Source organism: Cladophialophora psammophila (assembly GCF_000585535.1).
Source record: "Cladophialophora psammophila CBS 110553 chromosome Unknown aczJe-supercont1.13, whole genome shotgun sequence".
NCBI classification, from domain to species: domain Eukaryota; kingdom Fungi; phylum Ascomycota; class Eurotiomycetes; order Chaetothyriales; family Herpotrichiellaceae; genus Cladophialophora; species Cladophialophora psammophila.
In genome coordinates this window covers 21,522-43,766 of record NW_006912934.1, presented here as the reverse complement: position 1 = coordinate 43,766, position 22,245 = coordinate 21,522, and the positions used below count along the sequence as shown (strand labels likewise).

Below are 22,245 nucleotides of genomic sequence, written 5' to 3'. Positions count from 1 at the left end.
TCTCATTGATGCCCGCAACAGTCTGCTCTCTTGGCCTTCTCCTGAGCTGCCTCTTATCAAATTGTCAAACGTCACCATCCATACGCCTGTGCAAGGATGTCCCGGCTTCACGTATTGAAGATTTCGGGCATTCGTTCCTTCGACAACAACCAAGAACAACACATCAAGTTTGAGACCCCGCTAACTCTCATCGTGGGCCAAAATGGTTCAGGGAAAACCACTATCATCGAATGCCTAAAGTTTGCCTTCACGGGAATGCAGCCTCCAAACACCAAAGTCGGCGGCGCCTTCGTCCATGACCCGAAATTAAACAGCGATAGCCAAGTCAAGGCCCAGGTCCAAGTCTCCTTCAAATCAGCCAGTGGAGCTGCACTAACTGTTTCTCGGCGCCTGGAACTGAACGTGAAAAAGACCACCCGTTCCTTGAAGACGTTGGAATGCTCGTTAGTTGTGAGCAGGCGGGGCGAGAGAACCGTCGTGTCATCTCGGGTTGCCGAATTGGATTTGATCCTTCCACAATACCTCGGTGTATCCACCGCCATCATTGACAATGTCATCTTTTGCCACCAAGACGAAAGCTTCTGGCCTCTGAGTGATCCCACCACTTTGAAAAAGAAATTCGATGAGATTTTTGAGGCGCAGAAATACACCAAGGCCATCGAAAACATCAAACAGATTCGGAAGAAGCATAATGAGGAGTTGGGCAAGTATAAGATCCTGGAGGATCATGCGAAACTGGACAAAGCTCGAGCCCTAAAAGCCCAAAAGAGGAAGGAGGCTCTTTCAGATGAGATTGAGAAACTCCGGAAGAAAAGCGAGGAGCTGCAGCAAAGAATCGATCATGCTCGGCGAATGGCAGATGAAACTTGGAGAAAGGGCGAGGAATATGCAAAGATTCTCGGGGCGTTGGAAGGAAAGCGAATCGAGGCACAAGGCAAACAGGCTACCATTGACGATCTCAAATTGCACTTAGTAGAAGTAAGTGAGCCGGACGAGTGGCTGCAAACAACCCTATCCCAATTCCAAGCTCGACAAGAAGAGCTGAGAGATGAGTTGAGCAATAAGCAAGAGGCATACATCGGGCAACAAGATCAGATGAAATTGCTGGGTAAACAGCGCGAGGAGAAAGTGAAGTTGAAGGGCAAGTACGAACAAGAGAAGGAGGCACACGAACGTCACCTTGAAAGACGTAAAGAAATGGTGAGAGATGCCGCTGCGAAACATCAGATCCGTGGGTACGAGGACTTAGAGGACGACAATCAAGTCGAAGAGTTCCTGGTCAAAATCAAGAAGATGTCCAAACATCAAAAAGAAGATCTGGACCAGGCGAGGCTTGCACACACCACACAGCGACGGGATGCGCAGACTCTTATCAACAAATTGACTGAGCGAAAGTTAGCTCTTCAAGATCAAAGAGCCACCGCGAGAAAGCAGATGGACTCGAATGACCGCGAAGCAGGAGAGTTCCAGAATAGAGTCAATCAGATCACGGTCGATGAGGGGAGCAAGGCAGTAGCCGAGTCACGGATTGATGATCTTAACAAAGAACTACAAAAGACACGTCAGGCGGCGGAAGCGGCCGATTGGGACAAAAAGATTCAGAATGCTAATGCAGAGCTCCGAGCTTTTGAGGAGATCAGCTCCAAATTAAGAGATGAGATGTTTTGGTCAACAAAAAAGGCAGAAGAGCTTGCGAAATTGTCCATTGTGAAGCAAGAGTTGAAGGACCGACAGAAACGCCTTGAGACATTGTTGAATGCTCACAGTGACCGTATCACAGCCCTTCTTGGTCATGGAGCATGGTCTGCTGATAAGGTCGAAAATGCCCATCAGGAAGTCCTCAGGAACGCGACGAGTGAAGTCTCAGCATCCGAGCGAGAAAGAGATTCGGTAAATCGGGAGTTGGAGCAGCTACAGTTCAAGCAGAAAACTGTCCGCAAAGACCTCTCGCGCAAGGAGAACGAGGCTAAAAAATGTGAACAACAACTTCGCGCTGTTATCGAGGACGGCCCCCAAGGCTATGATGAAGCGCTGAAACAGGCGGAAGAAAACGTTAGAGAAGCCAGAGAAAATAGCTCAGGTTTCAGCGGTCTTCACGACTATTACCAACAAGTCCTAGATGCCTGTTCAGGAGACAAGCCAGCGTGTCGCACTTGTATGCGGGGCTTCACGCTCGGCAGCAAGACGTTAGCAGATTTTCAAGAACGCATCAACAAGCTGATTGCAAAGACGAAGGCGCATGCAGAGCAATCTGATCCCGAAGCAGCCGAAGCAGAATACAAGCGCATGCTAGATCTCGGCGTGGTTCATCGAACCTGGAAGAAGCTCGTCGACTCTGAGATCCCCACGGTTGCACAGGAGACGGCTGATCTGGATGTTCAGCGACAGTCTCTGCTAACAAATCTAGAGAAGCATGACAAGAGCGTGGTTCAAAAGCAGCAAGTCAAGCGTGATATTGAATCAATTGGACAAACCGTTTCTTCAATCAGCAAGTGCGACAGCGAAATCAGATCGCTGAGCGGCCAGGTCAAGGAACTGTCTGCAAAACAGAGCCAACAGAGTAATACGCGGACTTTGGAAGAGATTCAAGAGGAGCTGAATTCTACTGACCAAAAAGTGCGAGGGACCCAAAATGTCATTAACCGATTGAGAACCGAGCAGGAGCAATCTCGAGCAGGTATCTCCGGCATGGAGCTTGAACTACGGGACCTCAAAGGTAACTTGAACAATGTTATATTTCAGCTTGAGAAGAAAGTTTCTCTCGCAGCTCGGGTGGAGGAATTTCGAACAAATAATCAAAAGCAGCGGGAGCTCATGGAGAATCTCACGAAGGCAATTGAGCAGCTGGAACCTCAAATCGCGACAGCCCGGGCGAAATATGATGATGTTGATCAGCGCGCAGCCACCAAAGAACGCGAAATGTCAGATGGTCTCTCCAACTTGAATGACACGGTCAACAATCTCGATATTCTGAATGACCAGATTCAATCTTACGTGGACCGTGACGGGCCAAATCAACTCGGACATGTCAACCGGGAACTCAAGAATCTGGAGCAGGAATTGGATGACCTCCAGAGCGAACAGAACCAACTCACGCGTGAAATCAACCAGACTAATGAACGAATCCGGGATGGCGAGTCGACACGGAGAAAGTACTCTGACAATCTCCGATACCGACAAGAGAGCCGGGCCCTTGCACGGCTGCGGGAGGAAATTAAGGAACTTGAAAGTCACAATGCCGAAGCTGATCGCGACCGTTTCCAGCAGGAATCGCAAAAGTACAGCATGGAATACAACAGACTCGGGACACAACAGGGCGGACTCTTGGGCGAAGTGAAGTCGAAGGATAATCAATTGTCGGAAATCTTAGAGGACTACAAGACAGATCTGAAGGATGCGCCACAACGGTACAAAGAAGCCCACATCAAGGTTGAAGCTACCAAAGCGGCTGTAGAAGATCTGGCACGGTATGGTGGAGCGTTGGACAAGGCGATCATGAAATACCACAGCCTCAAGATGGAGGAGATCAACAGCATCATCGAGGAGCTGTGGCGCAAAACGTACCGGGGCACCGATGTCGACACGATCATGATTCGAGCAGAAAATGAGTCTGGCAGAGGCAATCGATCGTATAATTATCGGGTGGTTATGGTCAAGAGAGGTGCAGAAATGGACATGCGGGGACGGTGCAGTGCAGGACAGAAAGTCCTCGCGAGCATCATCATCCGCCTAGCCTTAGCCGAAGTCTTCAGCACCCATTGTGGACTGATTGCACTGGATGAGCCGACAACGAACCTCGACCGCGACAACATCGAAAGTCTGGCCCAATCGTTGAAGGAGATCATCGAATACCGACAGCAGCAGTCGAACTTCCAACTTGTGGTGATTACTCATGACGAAGACTTTTTGCGACAAATGGAATGCTCGAAATTTACAGGAACCTATTATCGAGTGTCGCGAGACTCGGCCCAAAACTCCATCATTGAGCGACAAAGTATCGCAGAGGTTTTGTGAACCGCGTCGATATGCAGGCACCCATCCATTCGCAATAGAAATCGGAGACTGCCAGGTGCATCGTTATCATTCGCTGTGCAGGTCTGGTACCTGGCAGGAGATTTTCATTCGGCAGGTCGGCGATTCACTGTTTTTCCAGATGGTGCCACGGTGCCTTGAAACAGGTGACGTGGCTCGGGAACATGCTTATAGAGGATTGTCAACAAACAAAACGACAAACCCGCAGCTGGGGATGTGAATTTGTTGAGCTGATCGAGAGTGAGACAATGTGTTCAGATGCAAGAGGCGAATAGACTTGTGCATTGCTTTTGGCAGAGGAGACTCGACACGTGAAAATAGAGTGCCGGGGCTGGATTTATGGCTGGACCTTTGATCCACGGAAGGCTTAGTGCCAGGAGAAAACCGGCAGATTGTGGGTGCCAGTGGCTGGCGATGTAAGGGACCACGAACCGAGGGGCGTGGAGCACCAACAACAGCGCAAGCGCCCAAGACAAGGCGAGGCAAGGTGGAGGTAAGCGAGATACAAGCGCCTTGCCTTTCGGGGGATTGCAAAACACGCAAAGCAACGTGAGCTTCGGTATGTGTCGCTCATTTACCCCGGCAACCAAGGGCTCGAAAACAAGTAGACGACAAACATTGCGACTGTGCCCAGTGTGGATTGCAGGCCATCAAGCATTTTCCAGAAAGAGCGGTGGATTATCCACACACAATTTTGCGCCCGAATTGCTTGTTGGTCACCAGACTGGCAACCCCTTCACAAAGGGAGATGGTGGTTGGTCATGGTCTTCGGGATCGACAGTAAAGCATCAGGCTTCCCCCCAGCATTCTCCATCCTGCCCAACATGGACAATTCATATTGTTTTGCCACCACACACGCCCAGGCCTTTGCTTCCAGCTTCTCGACGACTGCCTCCCTTGTCTTCGCTTGCGCTAACTCTCAAAACCTCATCTCATCCTGGATGCCTCGAACCAAGTTCGGTCATTTCGACCCTTTTTTTTATGCTTTAGACCCATCCACTTCTGAGGCAGCCCTTGGCCGCGGCATGCAAAGCGGATACCAGAAGAGGAGATAGCAAGAGGGTCCTCTAGCTTCTGTTGACCTGCCTCTCTGTTACTTCGCCTCGTCCCTTCCCCCGCAGCATGACATACTCCGTGGAGCCCGATGGTACCTTTGCCATGTTGGCTCTACCATGAACAGAGAGGCTCCAATCGAGTGGTCGGGGTACCGATCAATAACTGGATTTGTTGCCTTTGTGGCTATCCACTAACCGCTTCAGCAGACAGCCACACATCCCAACCATTGAGCCCACGAGCTCCAGAAAATGCTTTACCCACTCTCACCATGTTCTGTCCAAGCATACAGGATCTGTGCTCTCAAAGTTCCCCTGGTTACGTGACGAGAATTCCACCGCAGCCGTGAGTCTATTCCTCGTCGAGGCTCTTCTCCGTCATCTTGTGTCCCCATACCTCCACTTCATCGAATACTCTTCGACGATCAACACATTCAGCATATTCTTCTCCCAGCCTGTCTGCAGCCTCCCTCTTCAGTCCATTTTCTTTTCTATACCACATGATATGTATGCGTGACCTGTTTCAAGATCTTTCCCCTCATTTTTGACCAGGTAACTCTTTTTTGATCCAATCAAGGCACCAACAGCATCGTCATTGCTTGTTTGCTTTGCTGCAGGTCATCCGCTGGTCTTACACGATAAAGGGCGCACGGTTGCGCAAGGTTGCTTGACCTCAAGCTCTTTTTCTGGTATCTCGACCCCGAGCAGCAAGAGGCACTCAAACCGGAGCCCAGTCGAGTGTCTTCTCCTGTCGCTATTCTCAAGTCCTTCACATTGAGCCATGGGGGTTGGGAAAGCCTTTCTCACAGCTCTCGTAGCTACAGCCACTGTCGCGTAAGTCTTCGGGATCCATTGTTGCGTCTAGATATATTGACAGCTTCCCTCAGCTCTCCTCTGGCCAAACGACAATTCTCATATGGTTCAGCGCCGGTCCGCGGCGTCAACATTGGTGGCTGGTTAGTCCTCGAACCCTGGATCACACCATCTATATTCCAGCAGTTCGGAGGCAGTGTGGTCGATGAGTATACATTATGCCAACAAGCGCCGAACGCTGGAGACATTCTCCGCAGCCACTGGGACAGTTGGGTCTCTTTGGGCGACTTTCAGAAAATCGCAGCAAACGGCTTCAACACGGTCCGGATCCCCATAGGGTACTGGGCGTTCCAGAAGTACGACGGTGACCCGTACATTCAAGGTGCCGCGGATTACCTTGAGACTGCTATCAGTTGGGCTCGTCAGACCGGCCTGAAGGTTTGGATTGACCTCCACGGTGAGTAAGATCGTTTGTCCAAAGACTCATGGGATGCCCAACTCATCACTTGTCGTAGGTGCACCGCTCTCGCAGAATGGACAAGATAATTCAGGTCAACGTACCCCCACGCCGGGCTGGACAACAGGCGATACGGTCGATGCAACACTCAATGTCATCAGACAAATATCACAACAATACGCAAGTCCGGCATACGCAGACGTGGTTTCGGGCATAGAACTTCTCAACGAACCGTCGATAAACATTCTTCCTGGCGGACGGGACGCTACACAAAGCTACTATCAGGCAGGCTTCGGCGTGGTCCGACAATCAGGCCAGACGCCCGTGATCATCCACGACGGCTTCGCCGCTCCGTCTTCCTGGAACGGCGTCCTGACTGGGCAGGGGAGTTCCGGAGCCATTGTCGATCACCATGAATACCAAGTCTTCACTGACGACGAGGTGGCAATGACTCCAGAGCAGCACGTCGACTATGTCTACTCACAGGCCAGCTCATGGGCACAGGGCCAGGACAAGTTCGTCATCTGCGGTGAGTGGACGGCTGCCATGACCGACTGCGCGCCAGGCATCAACGGCTATGGTATCGGCGCCCGTTACGACGGCACGTACTCACAGCGCAACGCCGACGACAGCTACAGCAGCTCTCCATACGTCGGCTCCTGCGCCGACATCAACTTCATCGACCAGTGGAGCGACTACAACAAGACCAGCACCGCAAACTACATCCGCGCCCAGCTGGATGTGTACGAGACCCAGATCCAGGGCTGGTTCTTCTGGAACTTCAAGACCGAGGCCTCTGCCGAGTGGGATCTCTTCAAGCTTATTGATAACGGCGTCTGGCCTGCGCTGAGTTGAGTTGAGTTGTTCACTCCGACCATGGCCATGACCACGAGCATATCGCCGGGCGTTCGTTCAGTCGACAAACATCACACCGAACCCGCTTGGCTCGACATTACTCTGCAACAACGACGACAACAACAACAAGAACAAGAACAAGAACGTGTCTTTCTTTCCACATCACCTTATTTGCTTAATTACACATTCTCATTTCCTCCCTCACTCGAAGCAGTCAATCAATATCTACGTCCGTTACACCCGTCGGGTCTGGTTACATGCAGCCCAAAGCATGCACGGCCCTCTCGACATCCTTCCCTCCTAAGTTATTCGTCATGTTATGTATGCCCCATATACCCGATTCCGATTCTTCTCGGCTTTTCCACAGCGTTCCCCCATTTGAGCGGTGATTTGATGACGACCTGTCAGGCAGACTATTGCGTGTTTGGTCAACTGCCAACTACAATTACATATCACTATTACTATTAATTGCCACCACCGCCCCCGGCCACCGCTACGACGACTGAACTCACAATTTCCACGACGACCGATGAACGACTGACGAACGAAGGAAAAGAAGAAAAAAAAATTAGAAATAAAATGACCGTCCCGCACAGCCCGCACAGTACCCCGTCCATTGAGTACGGGGCTACTAAGGCTACATCCATGCGTAGGACACGGGAGGGGGAAGGGAAACGAGGACCCCAGGCTCACTTCAGCATACGGGGGCTATGGAACACAGAGCACGGAATATACGCGGAATGCGGAATACGTAAGTGTATTACCTAGGTGGCTAGGAAAGGGGGGGTAATATGTACGGTTCGCGACGCATGGTGTCAGGTCGCGTCACATCACATTTCATCGTCTCATATCATGTCCTGTCGTATCATAACCCATCGCTACGAGAACAGACGAGGAAGGCACGTAGATGGTTTCACGAAACAGAGTTGGAGAATGTGTGTGTGCAAAGAATAAAGCCATCTTTCTGGAGGTTTCGTGCGCACCAAAGTCTTCCTGGGTATTAATTCTCATCTAATACCATGTATGCGTGCATGACCTGCACTTTTTCCCTGCGCCAAACGACATTCTCCTGTCTCGTTCGTCGTGCACATTTCATTTCCGAGTAACCGCAATCGCTATGTAGTTGCCAAATGCCCCAAGTCACCAGGCAAAACCACCAGTCCCCTTCTTCATGGCTTCGTCATTCAATGGCAAATCCCTCGCTCCGTGCCTTGATAATCTTTTCAAAGCTCACTTCCTCATCCATCCCTCCCTCTAACAGCCTCACCCCCGTCACATCCACATCCACGAACGTCCTGCTCATCTCAAAATTCACTGTCATGGGGAAGAATTCCGCATCGTCATCAGCCTGGGCCTCGAACTCGAAACTGCCCGAGCTATTCTCGGCGTCGATTGAGCCTATGGTCCATTCTAACGAGTCTCCTGTGACTTGATATACGGCGTCAAAAGATGAGACACTGGGTTCTGATGAAGAGTAGGGGATTGTAAGCGTGACATCGCGGAGGGTTGTTGAGGAGGGATTGGTGAGTTCGTATTCGATTGTGACAGTATAGGTGCCGTCGGACGAGGATTTATTCACCCAAGCTGTCAATGTCAACGGAAGGACATCGGCGTTGTGGTCTGCCGGGGCAGTGGCGCGCCATCTCAACACGCCGATACTATTGTTGGGGGGAAATCGTTTGGAGGTGTCTTTCAACTGGATGAGCTTTTGGCTGGTGAAGAGATTCTTGTCCACGTTCGGATGTGTGCGAAATTGAGCTTTCAGAGGTCCTTCGACAGCTTGAACAGAAAGTGCGAGCTTGGTCAAGGCTGAATCTGTAATTCTCAGTTGTAGATCCCCCTTGACCTCCATTGACTTCAGGGCGCCTTCTCGGGAAAGTTTGGCCGACAGCGTCTCGGTAATGGAGATCAGAATAGGTGTCGAAGGAGACGAAAGGGTAGTGTCGTGAGTGTTCGCCGTCGGTAGCCCGCGGACAGGTAGTTCCGTTGAAGGCTCGGCTGCAGGAGACTCTTCTGTGGCTATTTCCTGCTGAACTTGCGCAAAGGCATTTGAAGTCTTGGATTTCTTGCCCAGTTGCATACCCTTTGTGGAACGTGCGGCGAACTTGCTGGCAAGTTTGTTCTTTTCGGCTTCGTAGGTATCGTAAGAGGACTCTGGACGGGCCGGAGGCGTATAGACAGGCTGCTGAGGCATTTTTGGCGCGACTCCACGTCCGTACGCGGCAGAGCGTGCAGCCTCCTTCCGCTGAAGTTCAAGTTGTTTGGCCTTGCGCTTCCGCTCTTCGGATGCTTCCAGCTCTTTGTTGCGGGCGATGATTTCTTGGATTCTCTCTTCGTGGGACTCCATCTCTAGGAAGGTCTTGATTTGGCTCAGGGAGAGGTTCTCCCTGTAGCCCATAGTGACGAGTTCGTCGAAGGCGGAGAGGAGTTCAAAGGCATTGCGGAGGATTTCTCGTTCGTCGGGTTTCTTGCAGATGGATGTGACGACCTGGCCGAACAAGTGTAGACTGTCAATGTCCTGGAGAATGTTGGACTGTTTGTTTGTAATGAGGACAAGATACAGTTCGTCGAGCGGCTGGTAGACAAAACGGACATTCTCTTGCTCGACGGTTGTGTGTTGCGTTGACGAGTCGGCGAGCTTGGGGAATGACGCGAGGAGAGCCTCGATGCGAGATTTAGGAATCTCTCTGAATGAGCGGGAGAGGAGTGGCTTCCCGCCTCGCGTACATATTGAAGCAGCGAGGACAACCATGATGGAGATGGAGGGCGGTGTTAGTTGGTGGACGGTTATGAGGAAACGGGGGGAAATGTGAGGCCAGATGTCCCGATGCGGATATCGCAGTTGCCAAGACGAGTCTTGAAAGCTGCCCCCAACTCATCCCCGTTTGGGACGAAGAGTGGTGCCGCCCTATCTACCCGGTACACGGTATGCTCTCGCGGGCTGGGTGAGAGCTTGGTGAGAGCTCGGTGAGAGCTTGGTGAGAGATACTTCGTACCAAGCTCGTACCTGCGACTCACATACGACTCACCATGCTTATTTCTTAGCGGATGGTTCATACCCAGACGTGACTCTGTCCCAGCGAATTTGTCCCAAGAGGCATAGATCTCCATGACCTCCTGCCCCGGGAGGCTGCGATTCTGGGATGCCCGCTGTCGTAGGAGAAGTGTCCTACATGCTCTGGCCCATAGTTTATGCCCTACGGTTTCTTCATTCCTTCGACTACGAGCATCCTAGCCGAGCGAGTGCTCCAAGGCATACCAGCAAGGAACTATACCTAAGCAAGCCAAAATCTCGTCTTTTCACATCTATGCCTTCTGCATGAATATGTAGCACGCGTCTGTCAGGATACGTGCGCTTTTTGAATGCTTGTTTCGGAAACTCTCAAGTTGTAATTCGACGCTTTTCTCCTGTTCGACCGACACCATGGATGGTAAACGGGCCTCCGTCAAGCTGGATGTCTGATATTCCGAGAATATATCAAGGACACCTCCAAGGGTTGTCACTATCAATTGTTGCATCAGAAATAGGTACCTTAGCCGTACTTCCATCGCCTCGCTTAATCTCGGCCATAACGTTTTTGAGGCCAGCTGAAAAAAGTTCGTAAAAGAAGTCAGAGGAAGTATTGATTTCAGGTTCCCAGACACAAAAGCTGGATTCAAATCTGCAAGCGTCTGGAAAGCATTGACCACGGAGCGACTTGAGTTTGAACCGCCGGTAAAGAAGCGCGCGTTTTCCTCCAGGCTAATATCTGGTGCGACCGCGGTTATGATCTAGAGAAGGCAATAGCTATTGACCAATTGACATGTGGCTTGCGGGCCATAGTGTGTTGATATGTGCGTATTGGCTTTTTGAAGCTTGTCGTTGGGTTTGAGCAATCCAGTGTTCTGCGTGACCCATGATCGGAAATCCAGTGATAGGACAGCCAAATCCTGAGCCCGAGAGCCCAAAGCCGTGAGTCGCGACTGTGTGATCTTATGAATGACAGATGGGCGAATGCTGCCCAAGGTGCTCAACTCGGATCTCCCTGGTGCAAAACGTGCCTAACGTCCACCCGGAGCCTTGTTAAGGACCAATGATGACCCGAACAGAGCAATTACTGCGCGTTCGTAAGCGTCTGTGAATTCTCCATGAATGGTCTTGATATCAAACCGAGGTGAACGTGAGAGTATTGGCAAGGCTTCTGTGACGGTATCGCTTAGTTCATAGGTGTGAAGCCTGTAGTATGAGCCGCCAATCTTCTCGAACTTTTCAGCGAAAACCTTTATTGTCGATGTGCGATACACCTTCGTTACTGTGTTGAAACGGATCCACGGTGTGCCCGGTGCCGTTGTTGGTCCAATGTAACGGATGAAGACATAATCTGAATCGTCCAAATCGCTCATTTGTAATGTCCAGGCATCTAACAGACCGAAGTCTTACCCATCATAACGAATGCTGCCCATGATGGCCTGAAGAACTATGTTGGGTAATTGCCAGGACCGAAAATAACATACCGAGGCAGGTGATAGCCTAGACTTAGTCGTAGATTCATTGATTCGGAAGATCAGGGACAGATCGCGATCAGAGACTATAGTTGATTTTGTGTTGAACCGTTGGAGAATATCTGAATGTTGTTCTGATGTGTCGAGTTGAGGAAGGAACCGTTCCAAAATCGTGGATATTAAAATATCAGAATCAACCTGCGCGGCTTCTAATTCTCTTTTGACACGCTTGTAGATCATCCTCTAGAGGTTTCGATAACATGTTTCTCCATCATCGCAACATCTGGATCCAACCGACGAAGTGCGACGGGATTTCGTGTAGTTGCTCCGCCTGAGCGCCAATAGAGCGGCCACATGGCTTTGTTCTCAGACTGTATTCCTAGTCAGCCAACCATATATAATGCCAGAGGCAAATACTCACACATTCTGTGGTAACATTTTCTCGAGATTAACCTGGTGCGAATACGTCAAAGGATTTCCGCGGCCGAGCCATGTCGGGCAGAATCACTCTGCGCCACTTTCGGAAGCGCCTGTCCAGAAGCAATTAGAACTTGCGATTGGGACCAACAACATGGTCTTGGGCGTGACCGATGTATTTAACGCTAGGCTTTGCTAGAATCATGGTTTGCGGATTTTTGGCGAAATTGAAAAAAAAAAAAACAACTTTTTAATAAGGAATCACTTGTTTACGCGGCGTTAGTGACGTAGTTAAGGCGCGTACTACTGAGTAAGGTTATGCCACTCGCGCAAGAATGGCAAAAAGCCCAGCCAAACAGCAGTGCAGCCGTTCACGCGGTCATAGTGATATTTGTGGTCAGAATCTCAGTGTCAATATAAGTTAAACACGCGAACTAAACACTGACGCTTCATTCCGAAACAACGGTGAATTTGTGTTCAAAGAAAAAAAAAACAGAAAAGAAAAAGAAAAATTTTCCTCGACCGGGAGTTGAACCCGGGGCTGCTGGGCTTTACATCGAGTTGAAAACCAGCTATGTTACCGTTACACCATCGGGGAGAACACGATTTCTTGACCTAATTTTACCAACAACAAATTATATCTTCGGTTCTGTTGTACTCTCATTTCTTTCCGCTTAAATCAATACTATCCAAAGTACACAGATTACCGAGGTGTCTGAAAATACACCCGTTGCCATACCTGTGAGTGAGCCCCATGACTGGGCAGAGAACTTCGCTATTGATGGCAAGACGCTCATATTCCTGCAGAAGGCCATCTCATTCCACTAAGGATTCGCAGTAAAGTCTTGGGAGAAAGAAATTCGGAACTACAACTCGATGCAAAAGCTGTCAAAAGCGTTGTTCTTATAGACCTCTATCTAACAAAAGGGCTGTACTCAGCTGAGGTTCAACCTGAGTACACCATCACACGGCAATGCCAGTAGTGATAGTATCCCATCACGGCTGAGAGCCCTAGTGTGGCCGGCAAACATAGCACAGTTGACAATCTTGAGAACGATCCTGCGAGTGAAACCGTAAAGATCAAATGCCGTGACACTATTAGCTGTCCTGACAGACTGTACAATAGTATTAGTACAGTCACATGAATAGGTCAACAGAGAAGTTCAGTTACTTAGGGTGTAGCCAGCCTTTGATAGTCATTGCTTGCTGCTCCACCGGAATTTATACCTAGAAGTCGTTGCATTCTGTATCTAGATCCGATCACCACTGATCGGAGGCTCGTGGGAGGAGAGTTCCCCCATTGCCCTTGCTTCATATTCTAATGAGACAGCAGGTAGCCATGGCAATAGGAGGAGGCAACAGCCGTAGGAACAGGAGCATCGAATTGCCTGTATAGAGGCTCTCTGGACAGAGCCAGTTGATAGAGGACAGAAACATCGATCACATCCAACTGCTGCTGCTTGGATGGCGCTTCGGAATGAGCCTCACACGAGTCTCACCCCTGTTGAGGGTTGTGCCAGCGTGAGCCAAGGTGGCGTTAACCTAGGCCGCAATGAGGTGAACGAGGTGAGTGTGAAGAGGCAGGGTGAGTAGCTTTTAAAAGCAGTGCGGCGTAGTGAGTCGCACTTGAGCTCGCAGCAAAGTCTCTCCATACTCTCGGCGACAGGTGCTTACAAGTTATCGGGAGTACTGCTCGCCCTCTTTCGGGACAGGGGTGACGCCGCCCTGTGCCCACCCCTAACCCGCACGGCTGAGCCCCCTCGCCCGTGTCTCGTCGCGTGTTGCGAGACCATCTGGCACCTTGGCACCTGAGTACCTACCGCTCCCCGGGTGCTTCTTAGCTGTCACCACAGGCATTCTAGATAGCCGCCTCGTCGCCTGCTTAGTCAATGTCACGCCCCTACGATACCCAGACATGACCATACATTTCCTTGCCTCTTCCTGTCTGACGCTACAGCGTCTCCTCCTCTCGGAGTGTTGATGTCTGCTCTCCTGCTGGCCTGGAATCCACGAAAGCAAAGGTAATTCGATAGCACGTGGTCCTCGATGAGAGGTATGACCCATCTGAGTCTCCCTATGAACTGCCTAGGCGAGCCAATGAGGTGCAAACGGACAGGATCGTCGGGGACGGTGAGAGGCCGGAAATCTAAGACCAAGCTCCAGAAGCTTTATTGTACTGGCCTGTAGGGCGCTCCGGAAGACAAGGTACATCGTGCAGAACTTCCTTGTGCAACATCACTGCCCCTCAAGAGATGGATGGCAAACGAAGGCTGCTCTACAACCTTAGTTCCCCCTTCCCCCCTCCTCCCCGGAGATTCCCCAGATATCCCCCACAAAATCCGCTGCTGTGGTAAAGCGTGCCCGAATCTTTATTTGCGGGGTGGTCCTTGGGATTGTTCGACCTGCTAACCAGAACACCACACGTCCTCCTTTTCGACATGACTACACATGATGGATTCACCTTTACTTAAAAAAACTTGAAAGATAACGTCAATGGCGACAACCGCTGTAAAATCGCGCAGGCAACTAGAGAGTGAGAACGAAGAACTATTGAGGCAAGTTCGAGTGCTCCAAGCAAAGTGTCGATCGCTCTCCTCTCACAATGAAGAATTGACCTATCTCTATCTGAGCTCTGCGCGCCACTTCCCAGATACCACGCCCGCGAATGGCGGTGACCGACGGGATGTGAGCACAAGAGGAAAATCAACCTTCGCGCCTTTGGAACTCGGCTTTGGGGCGACGGCCGGAGGACTTTATGAGGAACCTCCCTTCCCGCCGGATATGCAATCTCAGTCCCCTAACACCTTCGCCAATTGTCAAGCCAATCTCTCTGTACGCGAGGGGGCTGTCACACAGGGTGGAGTGGTCCAGCATTTTCCAAATCCCGAATCAAAATCTGGCCACGCCCTCTTTGAGTGCACGCAGAAAGATACTCGCTTGTCAGACTGTGCCTTCCCACAGGATTTCGATCAACACTGCTGGCAGTCCCATGATTGGGAGCCGAGGGTAACACCCGAAGATTACTCAATACCAGAGACGGTCCTCATCAATGATGCTTTGGAGGCGAACGCGGCTTATTCCCCGACCATGCAACGCTCGGCCACAGGGTTACCTGGTTGGACGTTGCAGGACATCGTGTGGCCGTTACAGCCCGATGCCATTGCAGGTGATGTTCAAGGAACTGCACCATTCATACCTGCTGAATGTCTTAATCCCAGCGTCGACAACGGTGCAGGGAAGGACTACGACCAAGCTCGACAACCGACGCCAACCCCAATACCAATGCTGCGCCAAATCCGAGCAGTCCCAGATCTAAAAACCGGCTTTAACACCAGCCTACCCCGAGGGAAACTGGATCAATATATTACTGTCCTACACCAGGTCCTCGGTCGCCTGGAGCAAAACTCGTCCTTGACCCCTAAGCGTCGAGCTAAGGTCTGCGCGGAGGGCGTCCTGTGGGTAGTGCGCGAGGCCTGGCCGGAAGCCGAACACTTTTGGAAAACCACAGCTTCGTTCAAAGGGTTCATGCAATCCGAAATGTGGCGCAATTTCCCCGGCGAGGCAGTCTACGGCAAGATGCATCCGGCTTACCGCCCAACGCCTCGACAGCTTGTGACCCCCCATTCGCCGTTGATCGACTGGTTGCCGTGGCCGGAACTCCGGGAGAAGCTGATCGAGCAGCAGGACTGCCTCGACGTGGACCTAGTCTGTAAAACGGCCATCCAAAATGTCGTTGCACATCGAATCTCGTTATTACCGCAAGGTCGCAAGAGATCGGCCCAGGAAACCGAGTCCACGGGAATTCCGAGGACGTCCGAGTCCAGAAAGTCGACGGCCACCTCTTTCCGAGTCTGGGACCTCTGTCTCCTGGAGGAAAAGGCCGGTTTCGGGCCCAAGGGCGCGGGCCTCGTCTATACTCCCAAGTCGGCCGCGGTGCAGGCACTAGAGAAGGCATATGGCCTCGAGTATGACAATTTCCAGACTCAGAAGCTGCACCCCAGCTTCTTCGAGACATTTCCGACGTTATTCGCAGGGAGCACCGTGTCGGGGCATGCGGTGCAGGAGTTGCCCGTCGCAGACGAGCATGCAGGGAGAGATATCTTGGGATCGCCGCAAGGGCTCTTGCCCGGGGCTGGGGACAGGTTGCAGGCCGTGGTTGACCGAGCACTCGAGGCACTATGTTGACCTGAAATGTGGTGAAGAGTATATTGGGAGAACCTAGCAAAGGTTGTATACGTACGGGTTGGCGGCGAATTACAGTTCATGGAGAGACGGGAGAGGAGGGGGGGTTTGGGTTCCGACGCTGGCAGGGGCATTTCCGACGTCTGCAAAGCTGTGTAAAGCCCAACAGCCAGACCATGACAAAACCAGATCATTATGTGTATAATACATAGTGCTGTGCAATTTGTCCGCGGGGCCCTTTCCTCGGCTCAGCCTCTGCGTCATCGCGCTGAGTTTCAACCGTCCTGGAGAAGCCTGCCAACGTTCCCAGCACAAACTTTCCTCCCCACGACAGCCGGACTGTTGGCTAGGCTGAACGTGCAGAACTGACCAACCCCGAGTGCATCATGCGTTGGTTGCGCTTCCGCATTGCGTCCTTCTCCAGTGACATTTCGGGTGCGAGTGCTCACGAGTCGAACGGTGCGGCGACAGGAGAGACGGTTAGCAGCACGGCCGGGTCTGGTGGGAAAACCGGCACACGGAAAGCGTCCTGCTGTTCCAGAGAGGGGACCTGTAGTCCCCGTACATTCCCCCTACATGGGATGAGATCGAATCATCAAACGGGCAAGGCCGGCTCGAATGATCGCAAACAGAATGTCTATATATCCAAGTCAATATCCGCGACTCTGTGCATGGATGCTTGGGGTAGAAGCAGCACGACGCCTTTATTCCCTCCGTGGTGCCGATTTCTTTCGAGGAAAGGCCGTCTCGCGGTCAGTGTGGCCCAGCCAATATCGTTTCTGAGCATATCCAAAGGGCCGCCTCATGTTTCTCATTACCTTAGCAAATAACTTATTACCCAGTGCGGGTCTCAGCTGGGGGGGAGCCATATGGCGTCTGGGCTGCGTCTTCCTAGTGGCTCAGGTCGGCTGGATCATATATTGTCGCTTCTTCCACCCCCTCGCCGGTATTCCAGGCCCCTTTCTTGCTTCCTTCTCTCGCACGTGGATCGGGATGGCCGTCGTAGGAGGTCGAGCTGAGCATCTCCAGCGATCTCTACACAAAGACCATGGTCCCCTCGTCCGCATCGCCCACGACGAAGTCTCAGTGGCAGACCCGTCGGCCGTCAAAGTCATCTACAATATCAAATCCGGGTTCACCAAGACGGATTTCTACCCGCCATTCGCTCCCAACATAAGTCCACACGGTGACCATTTCACACAGCTCGACGAGGCCAAGCACGCCGAACGGAGGAAATACGTTAACGCGGTGTACTCTATGTCCACGATCTTGGAGAGCGAGACGTATATCGACGCATGTACGGATGTCTTTCTCGAGAATATGGCCCGGTTCGCGGAGACGGGGTCCAAGATCAACTTCGGCGAATGGATACAGTGGTAGGTGTGAAGAGAAAAACCTCTCTTGGCCCCTTTGGAAATTGGGGAAGGATGTACTGACGCTGGAGAAATCGGTAGGTACACCTTCGACGTGATCGGCGAACTGTTTTTTGGGCGTCAATTCGGGTTTATGCGTGATGAACACGACTACGGGCGATATATCCAAAGCTTGGACACGTTGCTTCCCGGGATCGCACTGTCGTGCGTACTCCCAGCGTGGCTACGGCCCTTCCATTCGACAGTGGGAATGCTTTTCCCCACGATCCGGGCCTCAATCCGGGGATTCGACGAGATTCGTGTGGCAGGGAGGTACTGGACCGATGTGCGACGGCAGCAGATTCAGACTGGCACCGTGGAGAGGGTGGACTTACTCGGGAAGTTCTTCCAGATCATGGAGAGCAAGGATGGGTGGGACATACGGGATATCCGGAATGAAGCGTGTGTTGCCATGTGAGTGCAAGCGAGCCCGGCCAGAACCGCCAAAAGGGACCAAATAGAGCGAGTGGGCTAATGAACGACGTCGCTTGGTCTCAGTTTCGCCGGCAGCGACACCACCGCCATCGCCATCCGGTCCATCTTTTACCACCTCATGCGCCGTCCAGAATGCATGCGAAAGCTGGTGGCGGAAATCGACGTCTTTGACAATCAGGGCCTGCTGTCCAAGCCCCACATTCGATACACGGAAGCAATGAAAATGCCCTATCTCGTGGCCTGTTGCAAGGAGGGAATGCGGCTCCATCCAAGCGTCGGCCTTGGGATGCCGCGCCACGTACCTCCCGGCGGGGCGACCATTGCTGGTCGGTATTTTCCTGCTGGCAGTCGTGTGTCCATCAACGCGGCCGTCCTTCATTATGACAAGTCGATCTTTGGGCCCGACGCGGCGGAATTCAATCCGGACAGATGGATCCAGCGCGATGCGGCCCTGATGGACCGACACATGCTTCATTTCGGCGGAGGTTCGAGGACTTGTATCGGGAAGAACGTATGTTGTTGGCATGTGCCTTTTCACATCTCCCGTGACAAACCTGAGCGGGTACTGATCAAGACCTCGCTCTGCACAGATATCGATCGCTGAGATACACAAGCTCATCCCCAGCTTCCTGAGACGGTTCAATATTGAGCTCGCCGACCCCGATAAAGATTGGAAGACTGAGAACTTTTGGTTCAACAAGCAGACGGGCATATACGCGTATGTAACGGCCAGATAGTACTCTCAGTTTGGGGGCAAGTAGTCAAGTCTCGAAATTGATCGGTGAGGTGATCCGCCGGCTGGCCGGCATGTCGTTCAGGAGGATGAGATGGATGCCCAGTGCAGAGGTGCCGACTGAATGAAAACACCACCTGGCAGCAGTCCGCAGCAGCGGGAGATGTGGCAGTTGTTAGTCTGTTCGTCGTCACGTTTCTCGGTGTCGACAATACTATTCTGCTGCGGCTCGAGGGGTTTGATCTGGCTGTTCAACCTGTCCACGGCGTTTCTTCTGATGGGTTGTCGTACAACTGAGTTGCAAATATTGACATGTTTGACACGGTTTCTGCTCACTACACCGGGCCTTCATAATGGCACAGTTGTCGCAGGCTGCCGTGATCCGATGCGTCGGGGACTCCGCAGTGCTGCTATCTCGTGCAGCATGTAGCCGGACATGGCGCATCAGTGCGTCCTTTCGGGTAAATCGATAGTTGCAGAGCGGGCAAAAGAAGGGGCGTGCAGTCGCATGGCTAAGTTGATGGCGATCTCGGTGCTCTTTGCGCTTGAACGATTTATGGCAGGCACTGCAGGAAAACTCGGGCATCTCGACTGAGGAGCACACAGTCAAACTGCCCGGGCAGCGGGGAGAGGGGGGCCGGATAGAAAGAAAGTGTCACGATACCAGACGAATACCTAAGAAAGAATTGACGAGGAAGAGGACGAGGACGAAGAAGAGGAAGAGGAGGTTTGCACTCAGACGAGGTTGTGGCGATGAGGTTTGGTTTAACATCTGTTTGGCTAATCTGCTTACGGAAGTGATCACGGGGGCAGAGCAGTACAGAGCAGGGCAGAGTTCCCGAGATCATACTGAGCCAGTCTGGGAGAGGGTGGGAGGAGGGCGAGATACGAAGTGGGCAGATATCTAAGTACGAAGCGGCGTGGTGGGCGCGAGTCCCAAAGGAGCCGCGAGTAGTTTTGCCAAGGCTGTTTATGCCAAGCCCATGCAGTGAGCATCGACTTCTGCGAACTACATATGGAACAGGTGCGAGGCTACCATTCCTAAATTCAATACGTCCATCCTATTTTGCCCCTAGCTTGATGTAGCCAGCAGCACTTTGTAAGTCACAAATTAACATGTATGCCCTATTGCACCGAAGCTACGCAGCAAGGAGTTGCGCGTTGATGTCGGTTCGACGCTTCCGAACACCATAAGACGTGCAGATATGTATCCAGCAGAGACACAGCAAACAAGGCCATAGAAGCCACTGGTCTTGGATCAATACCCTAGGTGTGTAGAAAGGAAGAACTCCGAACAGGGTGGACACAACAACTGCTCCCGGACGACGCCGCTTCGAAAACTCCCTGCAGGTAGTCGGTACGTCGCGGTGCTTTTCCCCGGCGGTGCTTTCCTCCCCATATTGTTATGTTTTCATTTTGTTCCCAAGTCTCTGCTATGGTTGATTGACGCGCCCCGGACACGCCCCGAGGCATATCTCGTATCACGTCGCACAGCCCCGTGGACATTCTCGTTTGACATACTGTTCATACCTAGCACCGCCCACCAAAGGAACTCTCCATACTGGCCCATAAAATGCTGAGAAGACACTATTCGTATCGTGGTGGCGGCGCAGTATAGGCGCTAGCTATGCTCGCAGGCCGCTGAACTCCTGCAACGGCGTCCGAGTCACTGTCCCAGTGGGTAATTGGAGCGCCTTCCGCGTTGCCTAGCAAAGTCTGGTTCTGATCCGGGGTCGCCTCGTACCCGCTGCTCTCGTAATATAGGTGTTCTTTCCGTTTTGGCGTCTCGAGGGTGGAGGCACCATTGATGGCGGTATCTTCTTCGGGTGGGATTTCGCCATCGGCGTTCGTGGCCTCTTTCGCGGCGCGTACGCGTTTGTACTTGAGATACAAGGGCCATACAGCCGCAAGGATGGCCAGGATGAAGGCGATGATGCTGACGACGAGAACAAATATCAACCAGGGTTTACTTAATGCCTTCTTGTCATTCGAGTTGTTGTCGTGTACAACCACAATATTGGTCTTCCTCCGGGGAGCCATTGGGAAGTTTTGCGTGGAGTTGGTCTTGACGTGAACCAGACCAAATATCTCGGCTTGAGCGTGACAGAGCGAAAGCGCCTCCCCTTGCAGTTGATTGATGGTTTGATTGCCGTAAGTCTCTATTCCTTATGATTGCAACAAATGCAAGCCTTTCGTCTTGACACAGCAGAGGACTCGGGATGCCTGATAGCTGGTAGAACCGGTCAAGTGCTGCTTCCAAGGCCTCGTCCGCCTTTTAGCCAAAGACTAAACTCTAAGAGATCAGCAAGGTGGATGGTGAACGCAAGAAGGAGAGAAGGGATTGCAGGAAAGCAAATTGCTCATAAACAGGAGAAGAGCAAAGGGGATTTTGGACGGAGAGAAAGACAGAAGAGAGCAACGAGCGTGGGCTTCCTGTGACACCGTGATGGAGCTGAAAAGTCATCCGTATTTGCAAGGTCATTATGGGATTCTTGAGGTGCCTCTCCATTCGTGGCATTCAAAACTACGAAGTGTTGTCGACCTGAAGCGACGGCCGAGATACCGGAGCTGCTGTCCAGAACAGTGTTGGCAGGATTCAAGACCTGGAAGAAGCGATTCCTGGAGGAATCAAGCCCTGGATTTAGGGGCCAGCGTATCTCTTGATCTCCTTCCATCAAGTCCGTGCCTGTTGAGCAATCGGCGAGCATATGTTCGTTGCACGTGGTCACAAGATCACGTGACTGTGTATATAGCCACTGACCGTTTATCCCAGCGGGCACAGTCTGAGTGTGCTTCCGCAGTACCGAGTACGCGGTACTGTATTAACATACTCGGTACTCGTAATGATACCATTTTTAGGTCCTAGATGGGAACGCGTCTTATTCAGGAATGGCGCGACATAGACAATCACGCGAGGTTCGGCTATATACCAAAATCTGGAATAGGGGAACCCCAACCAATCGTGACAAGAAACTGCTCTGTCATCCGGCCTCGAATCCCGATCAAGATTCCGCAATCCTATTCTTCCTCGCAATTTCGCGGTCCTACTCGTGTGTGCAGCTGAGAAGGCGGACAAACTCATCAGGAAAAATGCGCTTTGGACCGATCAGCCATGGGAGTTCCCGCGGTACCCAGTACGTGTACTGGTTCAACACGAAGCCAAGATGTGGAGAAGTCGCGAATCCTCAATCCTCAACCAGTTAACGAGCTGAGGAGATTGGCTTGTCTCTTGGTGTCTTCGGAGCTGATAGCCAAACCCGAGGATAAGCAGAGGCCCGGCGGAGTTTTCGAAAGCTTGGGAAGTTTTCTGTTCCTCGAGAGCCGACGGAACAGGGCTTGATCCCACTAATAGATCGATCTTTTCAACCCCTGCAA

General features: G+C 51.8%; 7 protein-coding genes across 7 annotated transcripts; 4 read left to right on the top strand and 3 right to left on the bottom strand.

The window, feature by feature from the left end:
- Positions 1–96: 96 nt before the first annotated feature.
- A1O5_08124 (DNA repair protein RAD50) lies at positions 97–4,014 on the top strand (the record flags this gene model as incomplete). Its single annotated transcript, XM_007748708.1, has 1 exon — positions 97–4,014. The coding sequence occupies one exon, from the start codon at positions 97–99 to the stop codon at positions 4,012–4,014; it is 3,918 nt and encodes a 1,305-aa protein (XP_007746898.1).
- A 1,851-nt stretch (positions 4,015–5,865) lies between these two features.
- Positions 5,866–7,209, top strand: A1O5_08123 (uncharacterized protein; the record flags this gene model as incomplete). Its single annotated transcript, XM_007748707.1, has 3 exons — positions 5,866–5,918; positions 5,972–6,354; positions 6,413–7,209. The coding sequence occupies 3 exons, from the start codon at positions 5,866–5,868 to the stop codon at positions 7,207–7,209; spliced, it is 1,233 nt and encodes a 410-aa protein (XP_007746897.1).
- A 1,180-nt stretch (positions 7,210–8,389) lies between these two features.
- Positions 8,390–9,961, bottom strand: A1O5_08122 (uncharacterized protein; the record flags this gene model as incomplete). Its single annotated transcript, XM_007748706.1, has 1 exon — positions 8,390–9,961. The coding sequence occupies one exon, from the start codon at positions 9,959–9,961 to the stop codon at positions 8,390–8,392; it is 1,572 nt and encodes a 523-aa protein (XP_007746896.1).
- A 1,289-nt stretch (positions 9,962–11,250) lies between these two features.
- On the bottom strand, positions 11,251–11,592 carry A1O5_08121 (uncharacterized protein; the record flags this gene model as incomplete). The annotated part of the gene is made up of 1 exon (XM_007748705.1): positions 11,251–11,592. One exon carries the CDS (start codon positions 11,590–11,592, stop codon positions 11,251–11,253), a length of 342 nt encoding a protein of 113 aa, XP_007746895.1.
- Positions 11,593–14,601: 3,009 nt separating this feature from the next.
- A1O5_08119 (uncharacterized protein) lies at positions 14,602–16,293 on the top strand (the record flags this gene model as incomplete). The annotated part of the gene is made up of 1 exon (XM_007748704.1): positions 14,602–16,293. The coding sequence occupies one exon, from the start codon at positions 14,602–14,604 to the stop codon at positions 16,291–16,293; it is 1,692 nt and encodes a 563-aa protein (XP_007746894.1).
- An 801-nt stretch (positions 16,294–17,094) lies between these two features.
- On the top strand, positions 17,095–18,874 carry A1O5_08118 (uncharacterized protein; the record flags this gene model as incomplete). The annotated part of the gene is made up of 4 exons (XM_007748703.1): positions 17,095–17,666; positions 17,745–18,116; positions 18,201–18,648; positions 18,728–18,874. 4 exons carry the CDS (start codon positions 17,095–17,097, stop codon positions 18,872–18,874), a joined length of 1,539 nt encoding a protein of 512 aa, XP_007746893.1.
- A 1,583-nt stretch (positions 18,875–20,457) lies between these two features.
- Positions 20,458–20,910, bottom strand: A1O5_08117 (uncharacterized protein; the record flags this gene model as incomplete). The annotated part of the gene is made up of 1 exon (XM_007748702.1): positions 20,458–20,910. The coding sequence occupies one exon, from the start codon at positions 20,908–20,910 to the stop codon at positions 20,458–20,460; it is 453 nt and encodes a 150-aa protein (XP_007746892.1).
- Positions 20,911–22,245: the final 1,335 nt, after the last annotated feature.